Here is a 20,991-nt window from a genome sequence, read left to right on the forward strand (position 1 = left end):
CGGGTCCGGGACACGAACCACGGTCGACTACATGGGAGTCCAGCGACATAGCCATTACGCTAACTGCTGGTTCCCCCGTTAAATTACTTTTTAAATATGGTCTCCATGTGTGTAATTCAAGACATAACCAGCTCTATACAACTACAATCATTGTCAAATAAATGTTTATAAAGCAGAGCAGTAAGCACAAAGATATGCTAAAATTTATTTTGAAGAATGTTTTGGGACCAGCAGTTAGCGTAATGGCTGTGTCACTGGACTCCCACATAGTCGACCGTGGTTCGCGTCCCAGACCCGGTGGCTTAAAACTCACGCCGGTTGCGTGTGCGATTGTGCCCAAGATCCCTAGAGGAGAATGGAGGAGAGGGGATTGTGGCATGGCCGTCCCCCCTGGGGGGTGATTTCTCGCTTTCTGTCTCTCTGTCTTTCTGGTGAGCGCACGCACCCTATGGCAAAAACCTCTCAAAAAAAAAAGAAAAAAAAAAAAGAGAATGTTTTGGATATAAAATAGGCTCCATACCAAAAACGTTTCAAATTTTCTCTTTAATAGAATATTACAATGGAACTTAGGGATGTCAAATAGTCAAATGACTACAACAGGTTATCTAATCTTTGTTATATTGCCAATGAAATTAAATTAATCAAATATACCTGTATTTTCATTTTTGAGACAGTTCTGCATTCAAAAAATTATAATCAACATGTCTTTATTTAAAATATCACTTGCATTAATATTTTAGGAAATTGTACTAGACTTGGAAGATAAGAACCTATATTAAATTGACTGTACTAAAAATTTGATAAATTTCAGGAAAGAAAAAGGACAAGAAGTAAAAAAACCTAAAATGTTTTAAGGGTACGATGTACATAACCATTTTTTTTAGACCTAGGTTTTTAAAATTTAGATGGAAAACTTTTAAGTTTCAGCTGTGTATGTGTGTGGGGAATGGAAGAATTTATAAAATTTAACACAAGAAAAGACTTTATTGATTCACTTCCTTACTGTAATCCACCATACATTCTATTCTATTTTATCTTTTTAAAATGTTAAACGTGATTCAATAAATTCTTTCCTTTAAATCCTGAGGCATATCTGACATTGATAAATTTGAGGTTACAAACAGTCAATGGACAAACTTAAATTTACTAACTTATTACACCTCTAATCAAAAATTACTTCCAGTGGTGCTAATATACAAGATTGCTAAAAGTATTTTTACGTGTCTTAGACATATTGTTACATTTTAAACAGAAAATACAGAGGGGGAAAATAATTTCAAAATTAATGAGAACCTAAATGAATATTGCGTTCTTACATCAAAGGCTTAGCATTGTTATGTCAATTCTCCAAAATGATCTATAAATTCAACCAAATCCCTATATCAAAATTCAAACAGGGTTTTTTTGCTGTTGTTTTTCTTGGGGGGTAGATACCGACATGATGATTGTAAACACATATGGAGAGGCAAAAAAATCTAGTAGCCAAAACAATACTGGAAAAGAACAAAGTTGAAGGACTTAACACTGCCTGCAGGGTTACTATACAGTAACTGCCAACATTGTGAAATTAGCACAAGGATAGACAAAGAGAGGACCCGTCTCAGTGGCGCACACTACTGACACATTGCTCCATAGGCTGGGACCACAGAGGCTTGCGTTAGATTCCCAAACAGGCATGGTGGCACATGCCTATAATACTAGTAACTCTGGGAGGCTGAGGCAGGAGAATTATGAGCTTAAGGCTGGTATAGGCAAAATATTGGGTTATCAGAAAAGTCAGGACGTTTTTTTTCTATGCAAAAATGTGTCATGAATTTTCCCACAATCGTGGGACATGGCAAGACCCATTTTTCTACAAATAAATAAACAAAATAAAAAGACAAATAGATAAATAAAAAAGAAGCACAGAAAAAGACCCGCATTTATATAGTCAAGTGAATTCAGAAAAAGTGTAAAGGAAATTTAGTGGAGAAAAGACAGTCTTTTCAACAAATGATGCTGGAACAAATAGATATTCATGACTTTCCCTTCCCTGAGATAACTTTAATCCATATCTTGCAACACATAAAAATTAACTCACAATGAGTTATAAACCTAATGTAAAACTAAACTGTAAAATTTCTAGAAGAAAATATATGAAAATAATCTTTGTAGCTACACTAGGCAAAGATATCACAGAATGAAAAGAAAAATGTATTGGGATTCAACAAATCTAAAACTTCCCTTCAAACCACACTGTAAAGAGTATGAGAAAACAAGTAATTGTCAAAAAATACTTGCAAACCATATTTCTAATAAGGGACTCCTATTCTGAATATATAAAGAACTGTCTAACCTCAATAATAGAAAAACCACTAAGGGAGGAACCACAATTATAACATGCCATTAATAGAGAGTAAGTGGCAATTAACTAAATTCTCTGCAATCTGAGTTCTCTTCACTTCACTTTCCCCTTGTACCACATAACTTTCAGAAAAGCTAAGAATAAAATTCCTTTTCTGGGAAACACACATATCCCACTTAAAGATACACTACTGATATTGCTCCCTGAAAATTAACAAGAAAGAGGGAGGACCACTATCACCAGTCCTATTCCATCACTATTTAGCTCTAGTCAAGAAAGAAGAGAAAAAAATAAAATAAAAAAGTATGAGAATCAAAAGGAAGAAATAAAGCTATTTTTATTTGTAAGCAGTAAGATTATGTATAAAATCACAGGAGACTTTAGAGTTTAACAGAGTTGTAGGAAAATCCCCTTACACACACACACACACACACACACAACGTAATATGAATACTGCTAAAGAAAATTTTCTCTAGAGGAGATAATGAGGCTAATAGGTAGATAACTCTCCACACATGACTATGTATGATACAGTTAATCATTAGGGGGAAGCATGAACCAACATCACTTATATTTTTACCAGTGAGAGTCTATAAAATTTAATTAAAATTTATATTAAAAAAAGAGATGAAGATGACCAACCTGCTCCTCTGCAATTCGTGAAGTATTCTGAAGTTTTATAATCGTTTTATTGAAAGCCTTTTGCATTTCTTCCATTTGTTTTCGGTACCTACGGAGTAAAAATTGGTTAAAATTAGCTTTAATTTTTCATTTATTCACTTACTATGAGAAATACTCTTCTCATTTTGATACATGTGATAAATTCACTTTTCTTATGATGACTTTTACTTAGGCCTATGCAGCAGAACACTTGCAAAGGTATAATTAAAAAGCCGTGGGGCAGCTGGTGGCGAAGTCATTAAGATGGATGGATTCCTTGGGACCAGCAGTTAGCATAATGGCTATGTCGCTGAACTCCCATGTAGTCGACCGCAGTTCGAGTCCCAGACCCGGTGGCTTAAATTCACAACAGGTGCGTGTGCATGCATGCCCAAGATCCTGGGAGGATAATGGAGGAGAAGGGATTGTGATGGGGCCACCCCCCCTGGGAGGTCATTTCTCACTTTCTGTCTCTCTGTCTTCTTTCTGGCGAGCACACATGCCTTATAGCAAAAACCTCTAAAGAAAAAAAAAATAAAGAAAAGAAAAAAGATGGATGGATCCCACATGGCTGTGTCCTGGACCCAGTGGCCTGAAAAATCACGCTGGGTATGTGTGCATGTGTGCCCAAAATCCCGAGAGGAGAATGCAGAAAGGAATGGAACATGGTCATGCCTCTCAGGGGGTGCTTTCTCTTTCTCTCTGATGAGCACATGCACCCTGTAGCAAAAAACTAAAAAGTCCCCGTAAGTATTGCTATTTCAACATCAATTCTACATAATTCATTGCTACACATATAATTTAGTGATTTCTGAGGTGGCACTGGTGTGCAGATGGGGCTGGGGAAAAGGCAAGGGTAGGTTAAGAGTTAGCTAAGTGAACATGTGGGTACACACACGTGCACACACACACACACACACACACAAACTGGCCAAAAATTGTATGTATGAATTAGGAAGAAACACATCTTTAGGACATAATGACTACCTTAGTGCTCTATCACATAAATGAGACTTCAATTTAGGAGTAAAAAAAGATGGTATTTCAAAAACTCTAGACACCTGGAGCTTAAGTGATTAGAAAATGGGGGGGAGGGGCTAAGGACATACATGGACATGAAAGGGATTTTAAAAAACAGCCTAAGTAGTTTTTTATAATGTAGCCGTGCCTGGGGTCTCAATTACTGGATAAATGCACTGGCACTGTTTCTGGCACTTAGAGGCACAAGAGCATGTATTACTACAACTAGAACTAGGATTGCCAGAAAGCCTGCAAACTGCTAATGCTACCTAATCATCCACTTCCATCCACTCCTGTCATCAATTATTTAAACTTTTAAGTGATATCTGGTCAAGTTCCATTAAGAACTTGAAGGCCTATATACTATAACCTTTCCTATGAGCCCTCTGGGAATCAAATAGTAAAAGTGTTAAAGTTACACAACAGAAGGAAGGAGGAAAGTGACTATAGATAAGTCAAACTCATTACCAGCATAATAGTAAAAGCATGTGTCAATGAGTAGGCCCTTCTAAAGCTTAGAACAAAATCAATTCTCTAACTCATTGACCAGTGTCCAAGTAGCTTTCTTTCTCTCTCCAGCTAAAATTATGCTGTATGATGAGATAAGTAAATCCTCTCATTTTGCAATCACAGATCATATTCTGCAGCTTAATTCGCCCTGTGGACTGTGGTATCATAATAAATCTTACCTTTGACTGAGCTCCTCCAGATAGCGACCACTGAGAGACATGTTTACTTCTAAGGCTTTAATACGATTATTAAGTCTCATAAATACTGACTCCTTTTGGTTTGATCCATGCACAAGATTTCCATTAGCATAACCTAGTTCAGTAGAATTTTGCAATTCAGCATAAAAATCTGTTGCTGTCCTCTGTAACCCTCTTAAAAGGGCATCTTCTGGAGACTGCTCTTCCTCTCTCACTTCAGGTAATGAAGAAGAATCCACAGCAGGAGTTGAAATTTGCTTTGGTATATCAGCTATGTTCGTTTTGGCTTCCCCATCTTCATTGTCTGGCACAGTGGCTGTGTTTATAGGTGGCACTATCGTTTCAGATAGTTTTGTAATAATTTGCATGGAATTCATGTCTTCTTTTGCAACATTATCTGTTACCTCATTAACTTTACTTGTTTCATAGACAACAGAAGGTTTCTCTATAGAACTAGAGCTCTCAGACTTTTTTTCTGTTTGATTAACAGTCTCAACAGAACTTTCTTGGGGAATCACGTGTGTTGGTGTATGTCCTGCTTCATGTTTAACAGACTCAGATACCTCCATTTTAGAGAATGAACTGATTTCTGGAGTAATCTCTAAGAGAAGAGACTGAAAAAGTGTTTGAGAATGGCTTGGTTCAAGTTCAATTACATCCACAGTGTGATTCATCAAGTCAACTTGGTGCACACTGCTTAAGTCACTAAGAACAACACTTTCAGCTTCCCTTTCCATATTCTTATTGTCCAATTCTTCACTCAGAGGTCGTAATACTGAAACATCTCCTGACTCTGAAGGAAGCAGTAAAGGTTCTTGAGTTGACCCACGATAATCTTTTCCCTTTTTCATAGCAGTTCTGCTGCGCTGCCGATAAAGAGCGACTGTAACTGAACACCATTTATATATGTATTCCGAAAAGCTGGAAATACAACAAATAGTGGTGAGTTCACTACAAAATATTTGTGTCTCTGACTCAAACCAGGGTGACGATTCATCCTCCTGTTCACCACTGCCCAGCAGGGTCACGGTAGATGGACTTGTCTCCTCCTCTTCTTCTTGAACTAGCTGGACAATGGGCCTGTCTTTTGGAGTATCTGGTGTTGATGGCTCTGTGTCAGGTATCTTTGCGATTACATCCCTAAAATATAGATCACAATTACAGATAAAGTAGAAGTCTAGAGTTAAAAATATGTTTAAAGAAAATAAATGTATCATATACAAAACTAAAGAAAGGCTGTACATTTAGAAAAAAAATCAGTCTTTTTGATGAATTTTCTTTCTTTAAATAAAACATTTTCATTATAAAAACAAACACTGCATAGAAATGATAACAGAAAGACCACTGGTCCAGTGACCAGCCACATGACTCAAATCACCATATTTTCCATATCAAACCTGCTCTCTTTTAATTTCTGTTTAAGAATGTTTGTGAGTACTTCTGCTCACTGAAGTATGGTGCACCTTTCTCCTCCCCAAAATATTAACCAAATCTTTATAAGCCTCACCACCCCTTAATTAAGTTACTCAAGGGCTCTAAGTCCCAAAGCTACAACTAGAATAGAGGATTCTTAATATTTATGGATGCACTGTGTGCTTGAATATCCTCTTTTTAAAAGGTAGCTAGTTAGGTTTCTTAAAGATAATTTTTCTTTGGATGATTTAAATAAATCCAATATGGCATTAAACACACACAGACACACACAAGATTATCTACACTAGAGAAAAGAAATATATCCCTTCTCAAAATAATCTTAGCAAAGCTAATTTTCTGTTATTAAAAGAAATACTTAACTTCCTTAATAAAAATCCTGGCTTATAATAAATGGTGCCTCTAATTCTATGCCATCTTTGGGCTCTAAATTATGTGTATGGATTAAGGAAGGGAAGGAGTGGGGCTGGTGGAAGCAATGCTGCATACTGTAATGCCTATCGTTCCATCTGAGATAAAGGTAAATTCTGGAAACAGTCTTAAAACCACAAAGGGTCAATTTGAAAAAAATACCATAACTTGAATACCAAAAAGAGTTAGCCTCGTAAACAAATTTTCCTACTCTGAAAAATGACTAAGAAAGCCAAGAATATATATATGAGATGAGGGGAGACTCGTGAGTAACATTTCTTACATGCTCAGGTGGTAGATCCCTTATGATCTACCAAATAAATTATGCTAGAAAATAAAAACAATGTCTGAAGAAAGGAAAAAAGTCAAATTGAATTTGACAGAAATTAAGATGTATACCTTCTATACTCTAATCAAAGTTATACTTGGAAAAACACAAACTCAAATCTGGAAAAAGAAAATAAATCAGCTTTACGTAGTAACTTTAACAGTGAGCCTGTCATGAATTATTTCCTCTTCTTTTATTTCCTTCAAATTATTGCTATATAGCATTAAAAGGAATTTAAGAAAACTAAACATGAATATAAAGTAAAAACATTGTGGAAAAATCTATTAAAACATGAAAAAGTAAAAACTGATACATTAGCCTGATATCGTTAAATCATCCAACAAATATTCACATGTGCGTATGAACATACCTATATACTGCTCACTGAAGTATGGTGCACCTTTCTCCTCCCCAAAATATTAACCAAATCTTTATAAGCCTCACCACCCCTTAATTAAGTTACTCAAGGGCTCTAAGTCCCAAAGCTACAACTAGAATAGAGGATTCTTAATATTTATGGATGCACTGTGTGCTTGAATATCCTCTTTTTAAAAGGTAGCTAGTTAGGTTTCTTAAAGATAATTTTTCTTTGGATGATTTAAATAAATCCAATATGGCATTAAACACACACAGACACACACAAGATTATCTACACTAGAGAAAAGAAATATATCCCTTCTCAAAATAATCTTAGCAAAGCTAATTTTCTGTTATTAAAAGAAATACTTAACTTCCTTAATAAAAATCCTGGCTTATAATAAATGGTGCCTCTAATTCTATGCCATCTTTGGGCTCTAAATTATGTGTATGGATTAAGGAAGGGAAGGAGTGGGGCTGGTGGAAGCAATGCTGCATACTGTAATGCCTATCGTTCCATCTGAGATAAAGGTAAATTCTGGAAACAGTCTTAAAACCACAAAGGGTCAATTTGAAAAAAATACCATAACTTGAATACCAAAAAGAGTTAGCCTCGTAAACAAATTTTCCTACTCTGAAAAATGACTAAGAAAGCCAAGAATATATATATGAGATGAGGGGAGACTCGTGAGTAACATTTCTTACATGCTCAGGTGGTAGATCCCTTATGATCTACCAAATAAATTATGCTAGAAAATAAAAACAATGTCTGAAGAAAGGAAAAAAGTCAAATTGAATTTGACAGAAATTAAGATGTATACCTTCTATACTCTAATCAAAGTTATACTTGGAAAAACACAAACTCAAATCTGGAAAAAGAAAATAAATCAGCTTTACGTAGTAACTTTAACAGTGAGCCTGTCATGAATTATTTCCTCTTCTTTTATTTCCTTCAAATTATTGCTATATAGCATTAAAAGGAATTTAAGAAAACTAAACATGAATATAAAGTAAAAACATTGTGGAAAAATCTATTAAAACATGAAAAAGTAAAAACTGATACATTAGCCTGATATCGTTAAATCATCCAACAAATATTCACATGTGCGTATGAACATACCTATATATATATATATATATATATATATAAAATGAAAAAATATATATATTTATATATATATAATAAAAAATATATATATATAATGAAAATAGTATTTATTTTGAAAAATAAGATGTGTTCTCAACTGAAGAAACTTAGTTACAAAATCAGGAAAATAGTAATTACAGTTCCACGTAATTAAAAACATCAAAATGTCTCTATCCTTAAGAGCTTTCTTAGGTCTTTATAGAAATTAGTAACACATAGACTATATTTTCTCTCTAACCACCCAATAAATATCTTCAGGCACTTTCAGGGTTAACACAGGAGAATGTCAAGTTCTCACTGTGCCCTTCAAAGCACAAAAATTTCACTTTTGAATTAGTACGACACTTAGGAATTATGGTTCAAAGCATATACACTGCCATGTCTAACTATAAACTAACTTAGTGTTTCATGTTCAAATAGCTTATCCTATTAAGTAGAGTTCTGAGAAAAAAGAATTTCAAAGTTTTATAGGGAAAATATCTAAGGAAATACACATAACTGAAATCTATTATGACTATGCCCAATTACCCAAATCATTAAGCTCTTACTATCTATTATAGATAAGAAGTGGAGATACCCACAACATGGACTCCATCTTTGATAGAAGAGACAAAAACATGAGGTTATTTTTTATTATATACATGTGTCTACACAAGTGCATGCACATGTACACACATAGCTGTCCAAAGCAGCTCCCCTGCAGTCTGGAAAAAGACTTACATAATCCAACCTGAGAAATGGAACACTGTAAGAGTTTGCTGTATGACAAACATATAATTCAAGAACCATTGCTCTAGGCATTTTGAGTACACTTTGTAACTTTCTTAGGATACCTCAGATACATAATCAATACTTTTAAACTTGAGCTTAGTAACAATTGGCCTTTAAAATTTGTATGTTTTCAACTGCATGTGACCTGCACAGTCAGGTCAATTATTTGCAATAGGAAAGGACTCAGTGCTGTGAACAATCAAGTAAATATATAGTATCAAAACACCAAATGTTTGGTCTAGAATGAAGTGCCTTCCGCATACATATACTCTAACAGGAAGAAGCTACGACTCAGAGCTCTCTATGGATAATCACTTCATGTACAAATCACAAGCTCCTTTTTTTGTACTAGTATACTTAGCTCTCCATTTTTATAGAGTTCTACTTAATATCATGGTACAACTTACTCAGGTGATGGAACAGGAGTTGAAACAGGAGTTGATTCAGGAATTTTAGGTGCAGTTGTGGCAGTGGCATTCTCGGATATACTTTTATTTCCTATTTTAAGAAAGATGGCCATATTGAGTTCAATTTTTAAAAGCTGTATCATGAAAATATTCTACTGTAAAAAATGAAGAACTTTAAATATCTCAGAGAGAAGATAAAAGTCAAATAGGTCTGCTATTGCAGACTTAAAAAAAAAAATCAGCGTTCTTTTAGAAAGAAGTGATCCTGACAAGATCACAACTACAAGGGATATGTGTTATCTCGACTTTTCAGATGATTGAAGCAAGTCAGATGACTATGAATTTTGTGTAATCTTATATAATTAAAAAGACTTCTAAACATCTAAAAAGTTATTAGCCAAAAATCAAATTTATGAATTTTATATAGACAAGATCATTTTATAAAAATGAACTTGTGAAATTCAAGTAAGCAATAAATAACAAAAGATTAGTAAGTTCCTTTGGTTCATTTCTATATTTCTAAATGAAAAAAATCAAATTTTCTTGGCTTATTATTTGATTTTCCTAACAAGAAGGACCCCTGGAGTACCAGCTATGTAAAAGACCCATAAAATGATTAGGTACCTTCTGTCAGGTCTTCAGTTTTTGCTCCCAGAATATTAGCAGCAATATTCACCATATTTAGAATGGCATCTAAAACAAAATTCAATCAGAAAAAAATACCAAAACACCTAAATATTCTAAATAAAATATCAGTCAAAAAACCACTTATAGCGGTTTTTTGCAATAGGAAAGGACTCATTTCTTTTTTTTACTAGTTACTTTTTATTCACCTTAGTATTAAAGTCCAATATAGGACACAAATATATTTGAACCAAAAGTGTAAAGCATAAATCTGAGTCTTGTTCAGAAGGATTTTTAAATTTAATATACTTTTTATTTATTTTTTTGCAAAGCTTCCCCATATCTTTTACCAAACTCTGTCTTCAGTATGAAAAAAAAAATATATATATATAAAACTCAGTATATAGACTATACTAGGACAGGAAAGAAATATGATAACCAAAATTCGTATTTTACAGAAAAGGCTGTCTTTTAAAAGGTTCTATAGTTTAAAACAGTTACAAATATAAAAGAAAGCTTGAAAAAATAAAAGTCTTTCCTTAAAAGGGTGATTGTTATAGGAAGAAATAAACAAAACAGAATAATTATTATCCAAAGAAAAGCAGAAAATTTTTATTTTCAACTACTAGCATATAATCTAGTGGTAATATGGTTAGATTCCAAAATGAAACTGCATAGAAATCAGTCATCTTTGACTTTTAAAAACTCACTGGCCAAAATAACAATGTTCTGTAGAATATAAAGCACATAAATTCTTTTGTGAGTTGAGTGGGAATAGGTATGAGGCAGATTCATTAAGTTGAAACTATAAAACTCTGTGTTACAGGTTGAGAAGCTGCACGATGCTAACCTGTCTCTCTTTTCAAAGAGGACAACTAGACGATGAGTGGAAGTTGTACAAACCTCACTATCTATAGAAACAGAGATATTTATACATGAGGAATACAAAATAGCACAACTCCAAGAAAAGTTGGTGCTGGGATCAGGGAGGCGTCCTTCCAATAATGTGATATAATTTCAAGGGAAATTAACTTCCATCCCCAAACCAATCTTTGAATTCCACTAGAAGTTTTTCTTTAGTATCAGGTATTCCTCCTTTTAAAATACTAAGATCTGGCAAGGGCTATATAGTAAGCCTTATAGGTTATTTCCATCTTAGTGCCCTTCCCTAAAAGAGATCCAAAGGGTTTTCATCACACTTTCCATGAAAACCATAGACGTGCAAAGTACAAAAGGATCTAAGGGAGGAAAATCTGGCACATCAAGCAGGCTGGGAACCAAGTACTGTCCCAAAGAGTTGATCCTGTGAATATGCTTTAGGGTGACACAAAGCAGCAGATAATTTTAGGCTGCTTTAATGGCAACTGCCTGTAGACAGTTACAGTAATTTTCACTTTCCTATACTGATGATTATACAATCTGTAAGACAAAGTAGCACTACTTTGTTTCCACTCAACAGTATAACACAAAAGCTTGGTATTTGTCACCTAAAATGTTTAAATGACATTTCTGAATGTCTTGCTCTTTGATTAAGCAAAAAGATGAACAGAGAAGTGACCTGATTCTTATTCAGGCCAAAGAGATGTCTCAGCATGAGGTGATGACAGGAATGGAAACTCCATACTTCTTCATAAACCAAGATAAAATTAGAAATGGAAACTTATCTCCTCATAAGCCTCCTTTTAAGGCTGATCAATACTGCCTTACTGGATACCATCCTCTACTTAGGCTGTCACCTAAAGTACAGTCAGAGCCAAATGCTTCACAAAACCTACTATGGAATCAAGTCTGTCCTCACTTGTGCTTCAAAGTGAGATCTTACCTCAGATTTCAAATTATATGACATTTATTATTCAAGAAAAGAATGTCTGTATGTCTATAAAGAAATTAGCTTATGAATATTATTTCTGAACCTAAGTTTTAATACAAGTACCTATAAGGAAGATTCATACTACCCATCCTTTAAAAATACTATTTATTGGGGCTGGCAGGTGGCATGGTGGTTAAGGGCGCTTGACTCCCACATGGCCTACTGTTGTTCGAGTCCTGGACCTGGTGGCTTGCTTTCTCACTTTCCCTCTCTCATTCTGTCTCTCTGGGGTCAAATTGAGATAAATAAAGTTGAATAAAATAATTCTTTTAGAAAAATACTATTTATCATCATTTCAGGATATCACTTGGTAACAAAAGCAAAATTGTGCAGATGTCTTTCTCAGCCCATATAACCTAAAAGAAATCATCTTCCTATGATCACAGAACACCGACATAGTTTGTTTTGTTCTATATTCCAGCATTGAGAATAATCTATTCCGAACAATCTTAACTGGAAGGATGCTTTCTCCCTCTTGCTCTCTCTTGGGTGAATGTATGTACCCTCCGGCAAATAAAATAATAAATTGGTCTGAGAAGCAATTATAAACAAGGAAATGTTCTCTACTGACATACAGCTAGATTTTAATAGGGTCTAGGAGTTAATCTCATAGAAGATATAGAAAAACCTTAAATGTCAACAGGGTTTCTCCCTTTATGTAAAACTGTGGTACCAGGCCTGGCTCTGCAGTATAGCAGTGAGCACCGATCAAGAGAAGCTAGACCCTACTTGGCAACTCTGAACTGAATCGTGGCCTGGTCAATCTGATACACCAGGAATGCAAGTAAGTACCCAAGATTTGACAGGCTGGAGGAGAGGGATCCTGGAATGACCAGAACCTGTGGAGAGTGCTCATCTAGCTACCTCTCTCTCTCTCTCTCACTTGTGCATATACTGTATCATGAATAAAGGGAAGAAAAAATTTTAAAATAAAGAAGGAAAACTACTTCTCTAAGGTGCCTTTTTCTATTACCCCTCAGAAGGTAGAGATTTTTCAGTCTGGGGTTATTTTCTGATCCCATAAAATAAACAATGCTTCCTCAGAACTACTTCAGCATTACTGAGCTACATAGGAGGCAGAATAATTACTACTATGTAACATGCAGAATTAATACAAATGTAAGAAAACATCAATATTCATATTCAGACAGATAAAATGGCATCATTTCTTTCACTCCTAAAATCCTATATCCCATAGAAGAGAATAAGACACCTATTTTCATATCATCATCAATTAAATAGTCAGGAATTCTATTTATAAGCAATCTCACTGAAATCTAAAAAGTCAGAAACCTTGCTATATTGAATTGACCTATAACAAAATTGAATATTTCATAAAAGAATTCTCCTTCTGTAGGTATTTTTTTTAACACTTTCTATCTCATCCCTTAAAAAGTCCACTGAAGTCCATATTCCTCTCTTTAGGGGAAAAGAGGAAGAAAAGGAACGAAAATGAAAGTAACGAGAGATGGCTCTTAACTCCATACACTGTGGCCATACAAAATATCTACTTTAGTATATGTACTAGTGGTTGACTATCTCAAAAACCTATAGTCAGTGTTAATACTAAGACTGTAGTCAAACAATTCTAAGAGCAACAAGAAAGGCACAAACAGCTAGTCTCCTTTTTTCTAAGATTTATTTTTATCCAACTCAATTAATAATTTCCAAATAAAAACAACTCCCCCTAGTAAGTTTTACATTCTTCAGCAAAAATGAAAAATAACATTAAAATATACCTAACCACATTCTAACACTAAAAATATAGTGCTGGTTGGGTAACAGTCTTTCTAGCCAGCCTACCACTAGGTCAGTTACTACTTTGGAATGACAAGAAACTAAATTCCTAGATATCTTGGTCATTGTTTCTCTAGTTTACAAAGAGTACATACATATTATTAATATTATTGTACTCTTTATTTTTACAGAAGAGAATAGCCTTTATATGTTGTCATTAAATAGGAAACTAACCACATCCACAGATTAATAAATCCTTATTTGGAAGGATTTCATAGACACATGACCTCTTTTTTTTTTTTTTTTTAAGATTTCTATCTCATTAGTTTTTAGGATTTATTTACATTTTTTTTTTTTTTTTTTACTTATTGAGAGAGAGAAAAGCAATTTAATTAGATGCCTGATCTTTGCCCAGCCTTTCATATCCAACCAGAACTATGGGCACTCCAATCTTCCCTATGGCTTCCAGTGACCAGCTTTGCAGGTCACTGCACTACCACTGTGCCTCCACACATGGGCCTGTTGCATGACCTCTTTCATAATTCTTTACCTAAGTAATTCTTCACTAGAAGAAATCAGCCACAATATGTAAGTGCTTAGAATAAAAGAAACACTTTCTTATTATGCTTGCATTTTTCTTTCTTTCCATCCACTCTTCTAACTTCATTTCCATAGAAATATTTGTCAAAAGTCAGTACCTTTGATTTCAACTGAAATATCAACACTGAGAGAAGCTTCCTAAATTATACCACAACAAAATGCTCATATGTCAGTATGAAGAAGTCAAGAACCACTTTTATAACGTGAATAGGAAGACCCCAAAATACTCACTTGTAGCAGAACCAAGAAGATTTTTTGAGGACTTATCCTCTCCAGTAGTATAATCCAGTGGATAATCTGTTACAGAGCACATAAAAGTAACGATGCTGAAAATTAGGTTCAATAATATCATGTTTAAAAGCTTAAATTACAAGGTTGTCAAAGTCAGCTGATATTAAAACATCTTTATATTAAATATGAATTGTACACCTAAAATACGTTCATAAACCGAAAGTGAGATTCATAGTCATTTATCAAACAGATATAAACCAAGGAAAATAACAGTAACGTTTATCACAATTGTAACCACATTTTTAAGACTTTCATCTGGAACCAGCAGTTAGCGTAATGGCTATGTCGCTGGACTCCCACAGAGTTGACCGTGGTTTGCGTCCCGGACCCGGTAGCTTAAAACTCACACCAGGCGTGTGTGAGTGCGTGCCCAAGATCCCAAGAAGAGAATGGAGAAGGGATTGCGGCGTGACTATCCCCCCTGGGGGGTTGATTTCTCGGGGTGATTTCTCGCTTTCTGTCTCTCTGGCAAGCGCATGCGCCCTATAGCAAAAACCTCTCCAAAAAAAAAGACTTTTATTCAAGTGTTTAATATAGCAATCATATTATAGAAAGGAGTTCTAGTTACAAATAACTGATAAACTTCAAACAATACAATTTACAAAGCAATCATAATAAAAAATAAGTTTAAGAAAAAATTGGTTACTAGGGTTAAAAACAATAAAATAAATGAAAGACTAAAGACAAAGTCATATTGATTTAAGTAATCTCTACTTACTCTATTAGATTTTAAAAACCATATATGAAATGGCCACCTATTTAAAGCAACGTACCATAGTCCTCATCAAATAGTTCTTGACGTTCTGAATGATACTGGGAATCGGCAATTTCTTCATATTCTTCTACCATGCTAGTACCAAATACCCTATTAACAAAAAGTTCATTAATGTCTTTCAGAACCAAGTTAAGGCTTGCTTCTGCAAAATAAATAATCATTATCCATCCTGATCATGTTTTGAGAACTACTGGCTTTGGACTCCAAAATAATGGTTATTTCTTACATTGTAGCCATCTATTGTTTTCATTAAAATGTTAAACTATTTAAGGTATTTAGAAATATACTGAGCACATACTGAGCAAGTTTTTCTAAAGGTGTAAAATGTTCCATATATTATCATCATAGCAGAAGAACGAGCAAGCTGAACAAATTCAAAGTTTATTTTTACCAGAAGGTATTGTGACACTGTAAATCTTTCTTGAAAAGGTATAGTGTCACTTTCACATTAGAGAAAATTATTTATTCACTTTATATATATTGAAACTTTTGCATATCGCTTATAAAAAGCACTCAGTAAATTTATCTGTTCTGTATTACCTTATAAGGCTTAATGGACAAAAATGCTCAGATCCAAAATGTGATACCAACTCCACCTGAAGAATAAAAGCACATAAAATGGGAAACCAGCAGAGTGTATGTGAGACCATTTAACAATGTACTCAGTTGTTCACCGTATAATTTCTCAAAATAAAGTCTTCATCTCCCCCAAAATCGATACTTGTAAAAGTTTGTTTTTATGCAATATTTACTATGCCATTCTCTGTTATCCGATATTGCAAAAGAGAAGGTTGCTAACCTTTATGTACTTGATGAACATCTGAAGCAAGAGAAAGGAGAAGAAACAGAAATCAGTTCCAAAGTCTAGATAACATGCCATAAGCAACTCTTGAACATCTGTAAGTTATCTGCGTAATTAAAGTGTGGGAAGCAATGTACTACGATGGATAACGTTGTAGTACTCTTATTCTTTGCAGAAATCAAAGCAATTTAAATACTTCTAATCACAACTAGAAAGTAATAAAATAAATTACTTTCATGTTATTAAGATTTTAAAATAACCTAAAATTCACTGTTGTTATATTATTTGTTAGAAATGAAATGCATTGTGGGGCCAGCAAGTAGCATGGACGTTAAGGGCACTGGACTCCCACATGGCCGACCATGGTTCAAGTCCTGGACCTGGTGGCTTACTTTCTCACTTTCCCTCTCTCTTTTTCTCGTACTCTGTCCCTCTCTGGTCAAATTAAAAATAAATTAAAAAATAAACAAAGTTTAATAAAATAATTCTTTTAAAAAAAGAAATGAAATGCATTGTAAAACTAATTAGTAAACAGCCTATATTTTATATTACTTTAAATGTTAGAAACGTGTATAAAGAATATATCTAAGTTTACAAATTGATATACATGTGGAATACATTTGAGAGTTAAAAACATTATGGGAAAATGAATTAAAATACAAGTTTACTTTTATACAAAGTTTTCTCAAAATATGCATTTTCCATGAACTTTTTGAAGATCTTTGTATGTTATGTACATATATATTAATAACACTAATAAAAAGATTAATTAGTATATTGTAAAACTATACTTGTAATTTGTAATTTGGATTTAATGCTTTAAGAATCAGAAAAACCCAAGTAAACTTATATAACATTTATCACTATAAAATATGAGTCACGTTTTTGCTTTTAGACTGAATTCTACCTAACTGGGTTTTCAATAAAATACTCTTCCATTTTAAACAAAGTAGATGGCACAAAGGATATCTTCAAAACTATTCATAATGTGAGGTTTTTTCACTTACGAAATTAAATATCACTGCATCATTGGCAAATAATTTTAACATTTTTTCTTCCTCATAGGATAGAAAGTATGCTACAATAAATGTCACTAAATAATTGTCTAAGCATTCACTTTTATAGCAACTGAAGACATTCCCTCACTTTTCTGAACTCCGTTGAATCATTAGCTGAGAATATCAACTGTATTTCTTTTTCTTTCCTTTTTTGTAAAGAGAGAGATTTTTGCTATAGGGCACGTGTACTTGCCAGAAAGAAACAGAGAGACAGCGAGAAATCCATCCCCAGGGGGGATAGCCACACCGCAATCCCTTCTCCTCTATTCTCTTCTCAAGATTTTGGGCGCGCATACACCCATGCCTGGTTTTAAGTCACTGGGTCTGGGACTGGAACCACAGTCAACTATCTGGGAGTCCAGAGATGTAACCATTATGCAATCTGCTGGTCCCATCACTGTATTTTCAAAACAGATTTTTTTATGTTGAGACAAGGAATACTACAAGTTTACCCATTTAGAGAAGTTGATTTAACATGCTTTAAGAGATGGTAAATCCCAGAAGAAAAAATTAGATAGAGGTAAGTTCTCACATTTAAAGAAAAGACAGGCATGAGAATTGCTGCCATTCCCAAAGGTCATATTACTAACACAATGGACTTTAAGGTATGGCTATTCTCTTAAAGAAGGAAAGGGCAGAAAGCAGAGGAGTAGCAACTTCCCCTCTTTTGTCTTAATTTTAGAGTAATTCCACTTGACCAGTTGGTGGAGGAAGTAGCACAAATACTAAATGTAAGTGTTTAAAAGTTTATTGATTTTTAAAGCTTACTGTATTTTGCACAGAATATTTCATTTGAATATTCCATAGAAAAGGCAAAAGTAAAAATAATGCCAAATAACTGGATATTAAAACTGAAATGATCCAAGAATTAGAATCTAATAAGAAATCAGACCTGCTTGACTAGCAGTAATTTGGAATTCAAGATAGAAAGAAATATAATAAAGATGTCATTTTACATATAGACTAAAAAATAATGAAGAGTTATAATTTGGAATTTTATCAGAGCCAGAAATGACAAAATACAGATGTAGGTGTCCAGTAATACAAAAGGGAATATAGTATTATTTCTCATGAAATAATATATCTCAATAAGAACTATTTTATCAAATGGCATACTACTAGGTCGTTGTAAAAGTCATAAGGCATTTTACAAAGAAAAACACAGCATGACTTTTCCCATGACCCAATGTAATACATTTCTTCTTCTTCTAGTTTCTAAATGCATGTAGTGTATAAAGTGTAAATACTAGGCATGTTTCATTATATTACATAGTCTTGTAAATGTAAACATTACCTTCACATATTTTGCATACATCTGCTCATCTAAAGGGAAACTCTGGACATTTCTCTCATCTCTACCATGGAAAGTACCCAGTTTAATCCATTTATTCGTGGGATATCTAAAAAATATAAAATATAGACATTATTTTTTGAAAATTATGAGCTATATATTGAGAGGTTCCATCACATACTAGAAATAGACCCTGTACATTTTTTTCTTGTCCAGGTGAACTCACTGAGTTAAGAATGTTTAAATATAACAGGTTCTTGAGTTAAATACATTAATTTTCTTGTCCAACTAAACCAAACAATTCCTCTTTACTGAGAAAAAAGAAAATACCTTGAAGAATGACACCATTAACAGATTGAAAACATAACAAACAGAAGACAAAAGTAGCACTAAAACCACTTTCTGGGGTTTAGGAGGGCTTCCTAGAAGTTTTTTTTTTTTTTATAGGTTTTTGCTATAGGGTGCGTGCACTCGTCAGACAGAGAGAGAGAGACAGAGAGAGAGAAAGAGAAAAATCACCCCCAAGAGGGGATGGCCACGCCGCAATCCCTTCTCCTCCATTCTCCTCTCAGGATCTCGGGCATGCATGCACACGCGCCCGACATGAGTTTTTTAAGCAACCAGGTCCGGGACGTGAACCGCAGTCGACAACATGGGAGTCCAACGACATAGCCATTATGCTAACTGCTGGTCCCCCTACAGGTTTTAAAACAGAAAGAGGCCAAGAGATTGTCTTATAAGAAGAAGGTAGACTTTTCACATACTGATAAGTGTATGCTGATGTAAAATATAAATACCAGTATTGGTAGAAAGTGAACAAGAAAATTAATTTTAAAAAAATTACAGTCATGTTTGAATTGGACATATCTTACATAGGTGTTTCTCTTAAAAGGAAATCTAATATAAAAGAATAAAGCTATTATTTTTGTTACTGCATCATTTGAAGAATTCCACAACATAATGAATGTCCTCTTCTTACATTAAAAATAAAAAACTATCTATAATACTTGTTTAGTTGTCAGAGCTGTGTATGTCATTTGAGATCTTGAGAACTGATTTAAGAACCTATATATATTCCATGCTGAGTGTGAGTTACAGGAAGAAACACTATGGAAAACCCTAGCAATCGAAGAGAGAAAAATAGTTATATAAAAAAATAGCCTCCTACATGGCACATCATGACTGTGTAGGATGCTACTGTAGTACTCAAAAAGTATTCATGGGGAGGGAGGAACAGGTGGTGTAATGGTTACAGTGCTGGACTCCTACATGGTTGACGGAGTTCGAATTCTGGCCCTGGCAGCTTGAAACTCACACTGGGTGCATGTGTGTGCATCCCCAAAATCTTGAGACGAGAATGGAGGAGAAGGGATTGCATGTGGCCATGCCCTCTGCAGGATGATTTCTCAGTTTCTTTATTTCTCTGTGTCTCTGGCAAGTACATGTGCCCTATATCAAAATCTCTCATAAAAAAAAATTTATGGAATAATTTAAACATCTCTGCAGAGGGAAATACATTATGCAGTCATCAGAAATGGTACGTAAGGTATATTTACTAGATAGGAAGGTAGTCTTAGGATGTAAAAACTAAAAAGTAAATATGTTTTCTGTGTTGAATAAATAAATATATAGGAAAGGCTGAAGAGGATTATATTGAAATGCTAATAATGCTCATCTTTGGTTGATAAGAATACAGTTCTTTTCCCAATCCTCTACAACATATTTTGTTTCTTTTATCATCACACACATTAAAAAAAGGTTTTAAAATATACCTGAACACAAATATACCTCATGATACAAAATGAACCATTTGTACATGTATGTTTTCAATTACATTTTTAAAGAAATGTTTGGAAGTGCTAAGAGTATAATGATTAAAAGTAAGAATTCTGAATTTATACAGTTCTAAGTTGGCATCTTGGTTCCCCAACTCACAGGTCATATGATCTGGGCAAGCTATTAATACTTAACTTTCCTCTGTCTGTTTCCTCATCTCATAAGAGAATAATACCATAAAGTAGTTATGTTTTAAGCATTATATGACTGAATGAAAGTAAAGTGATTAATAAAAGCATGCAATTCAGTAGTACTATTATTATAAACATTCAAATAAAAATAAAATGATTGAAGTGAAAGTGACCCATTTTAAAATTTTTATTACAGGAATACAAAATAGACCCTATAGAAAATAGCTTCAGAATTTACCTGTCACTGATAGAAACCAGAAAGTCTTTAGGAGTAGAAGAAAATAGTTCGTAATTTGCAATATCAAGCTGTTTTACTTGAATTGGTTCACAAAGTTCAATAACAAACCTACAAAAAGAACACAAGACAATTACTTAGATAAACCAACCTAAACC

General features: G+C 34.0%; 1 protein-coding gene across 5 annotated transcripts in view; it reads right to left on the reverse strand.

Moving 5' to 3' along the window:
- SUCO (SUN domain containing ossification factor) overlaps positions 1-20,991 on the reverse strand; it is a 54,460-nt gene that overhangs the window by 13,507 nt on the left and 19,962 nt on the right. For 2 of the 5 annotated variants that reach the window (XM_027767991.1, XM_027767990.1), the window contains exons 9-18: positions 20,837-20,944; positions 18,635-18,740; positions 16,280-16,300; positions 16,021-16,076; positions 15,479-15,570; positions 14,646-14,711; positions 10,208-10,276; positions 9,584-9,674; positions 4,714-5,871; positions 2,987-3,074 (exon numbers count right to left, since the gene is read on the reverse strand). In XM_027767991.1, coding sequence (XP_027623792.1) covers positions 2,987-3,074; positions 4,714-5,871; positions 9,584-9,674; positions 10,208-10,276; positions 14,646-14,711; positions 15,479-15,570; positions 16,021-16,076; positions 16,280-16,300; positions 18,635-18,740; positions 20,837-20,944 — 1,855 coding nt within the window. The remainder of the gene's footprint in view (positions 1-2,986; positions 3,075-4,713; positions 5,872-9,583; positions 9,675-10,207; positions 10,277-14,645; positions 14,712-15,478; positions 15,571-16,020; positions 16,077-16,279; positions 16,301-18,634; positions 18,741-20,836; positions 20,945-20,991) is intronic. The other 3 variants (XM_027767992.1, XM_014584021.2, XM_014584023.2) reach the window with 2 other exon arrangements.

This window comes from Tupaia chinensis, unplaced genomic scaffold, assembly GCF_000334495.1.
Source record: "Tupaia chinensis unplaced genomic scaffold, TupChi_1.0 Scaffold000074_1, whole genome shotgun sequence".
In the NCBI taxonomy this organism is placed as follows: domain Eukaryota; kingdom Metazoa; phylum Chordata; class Mammalia; order Scandentia; family Tupaiidae; genus Tupaia; species Tupaia belangeri.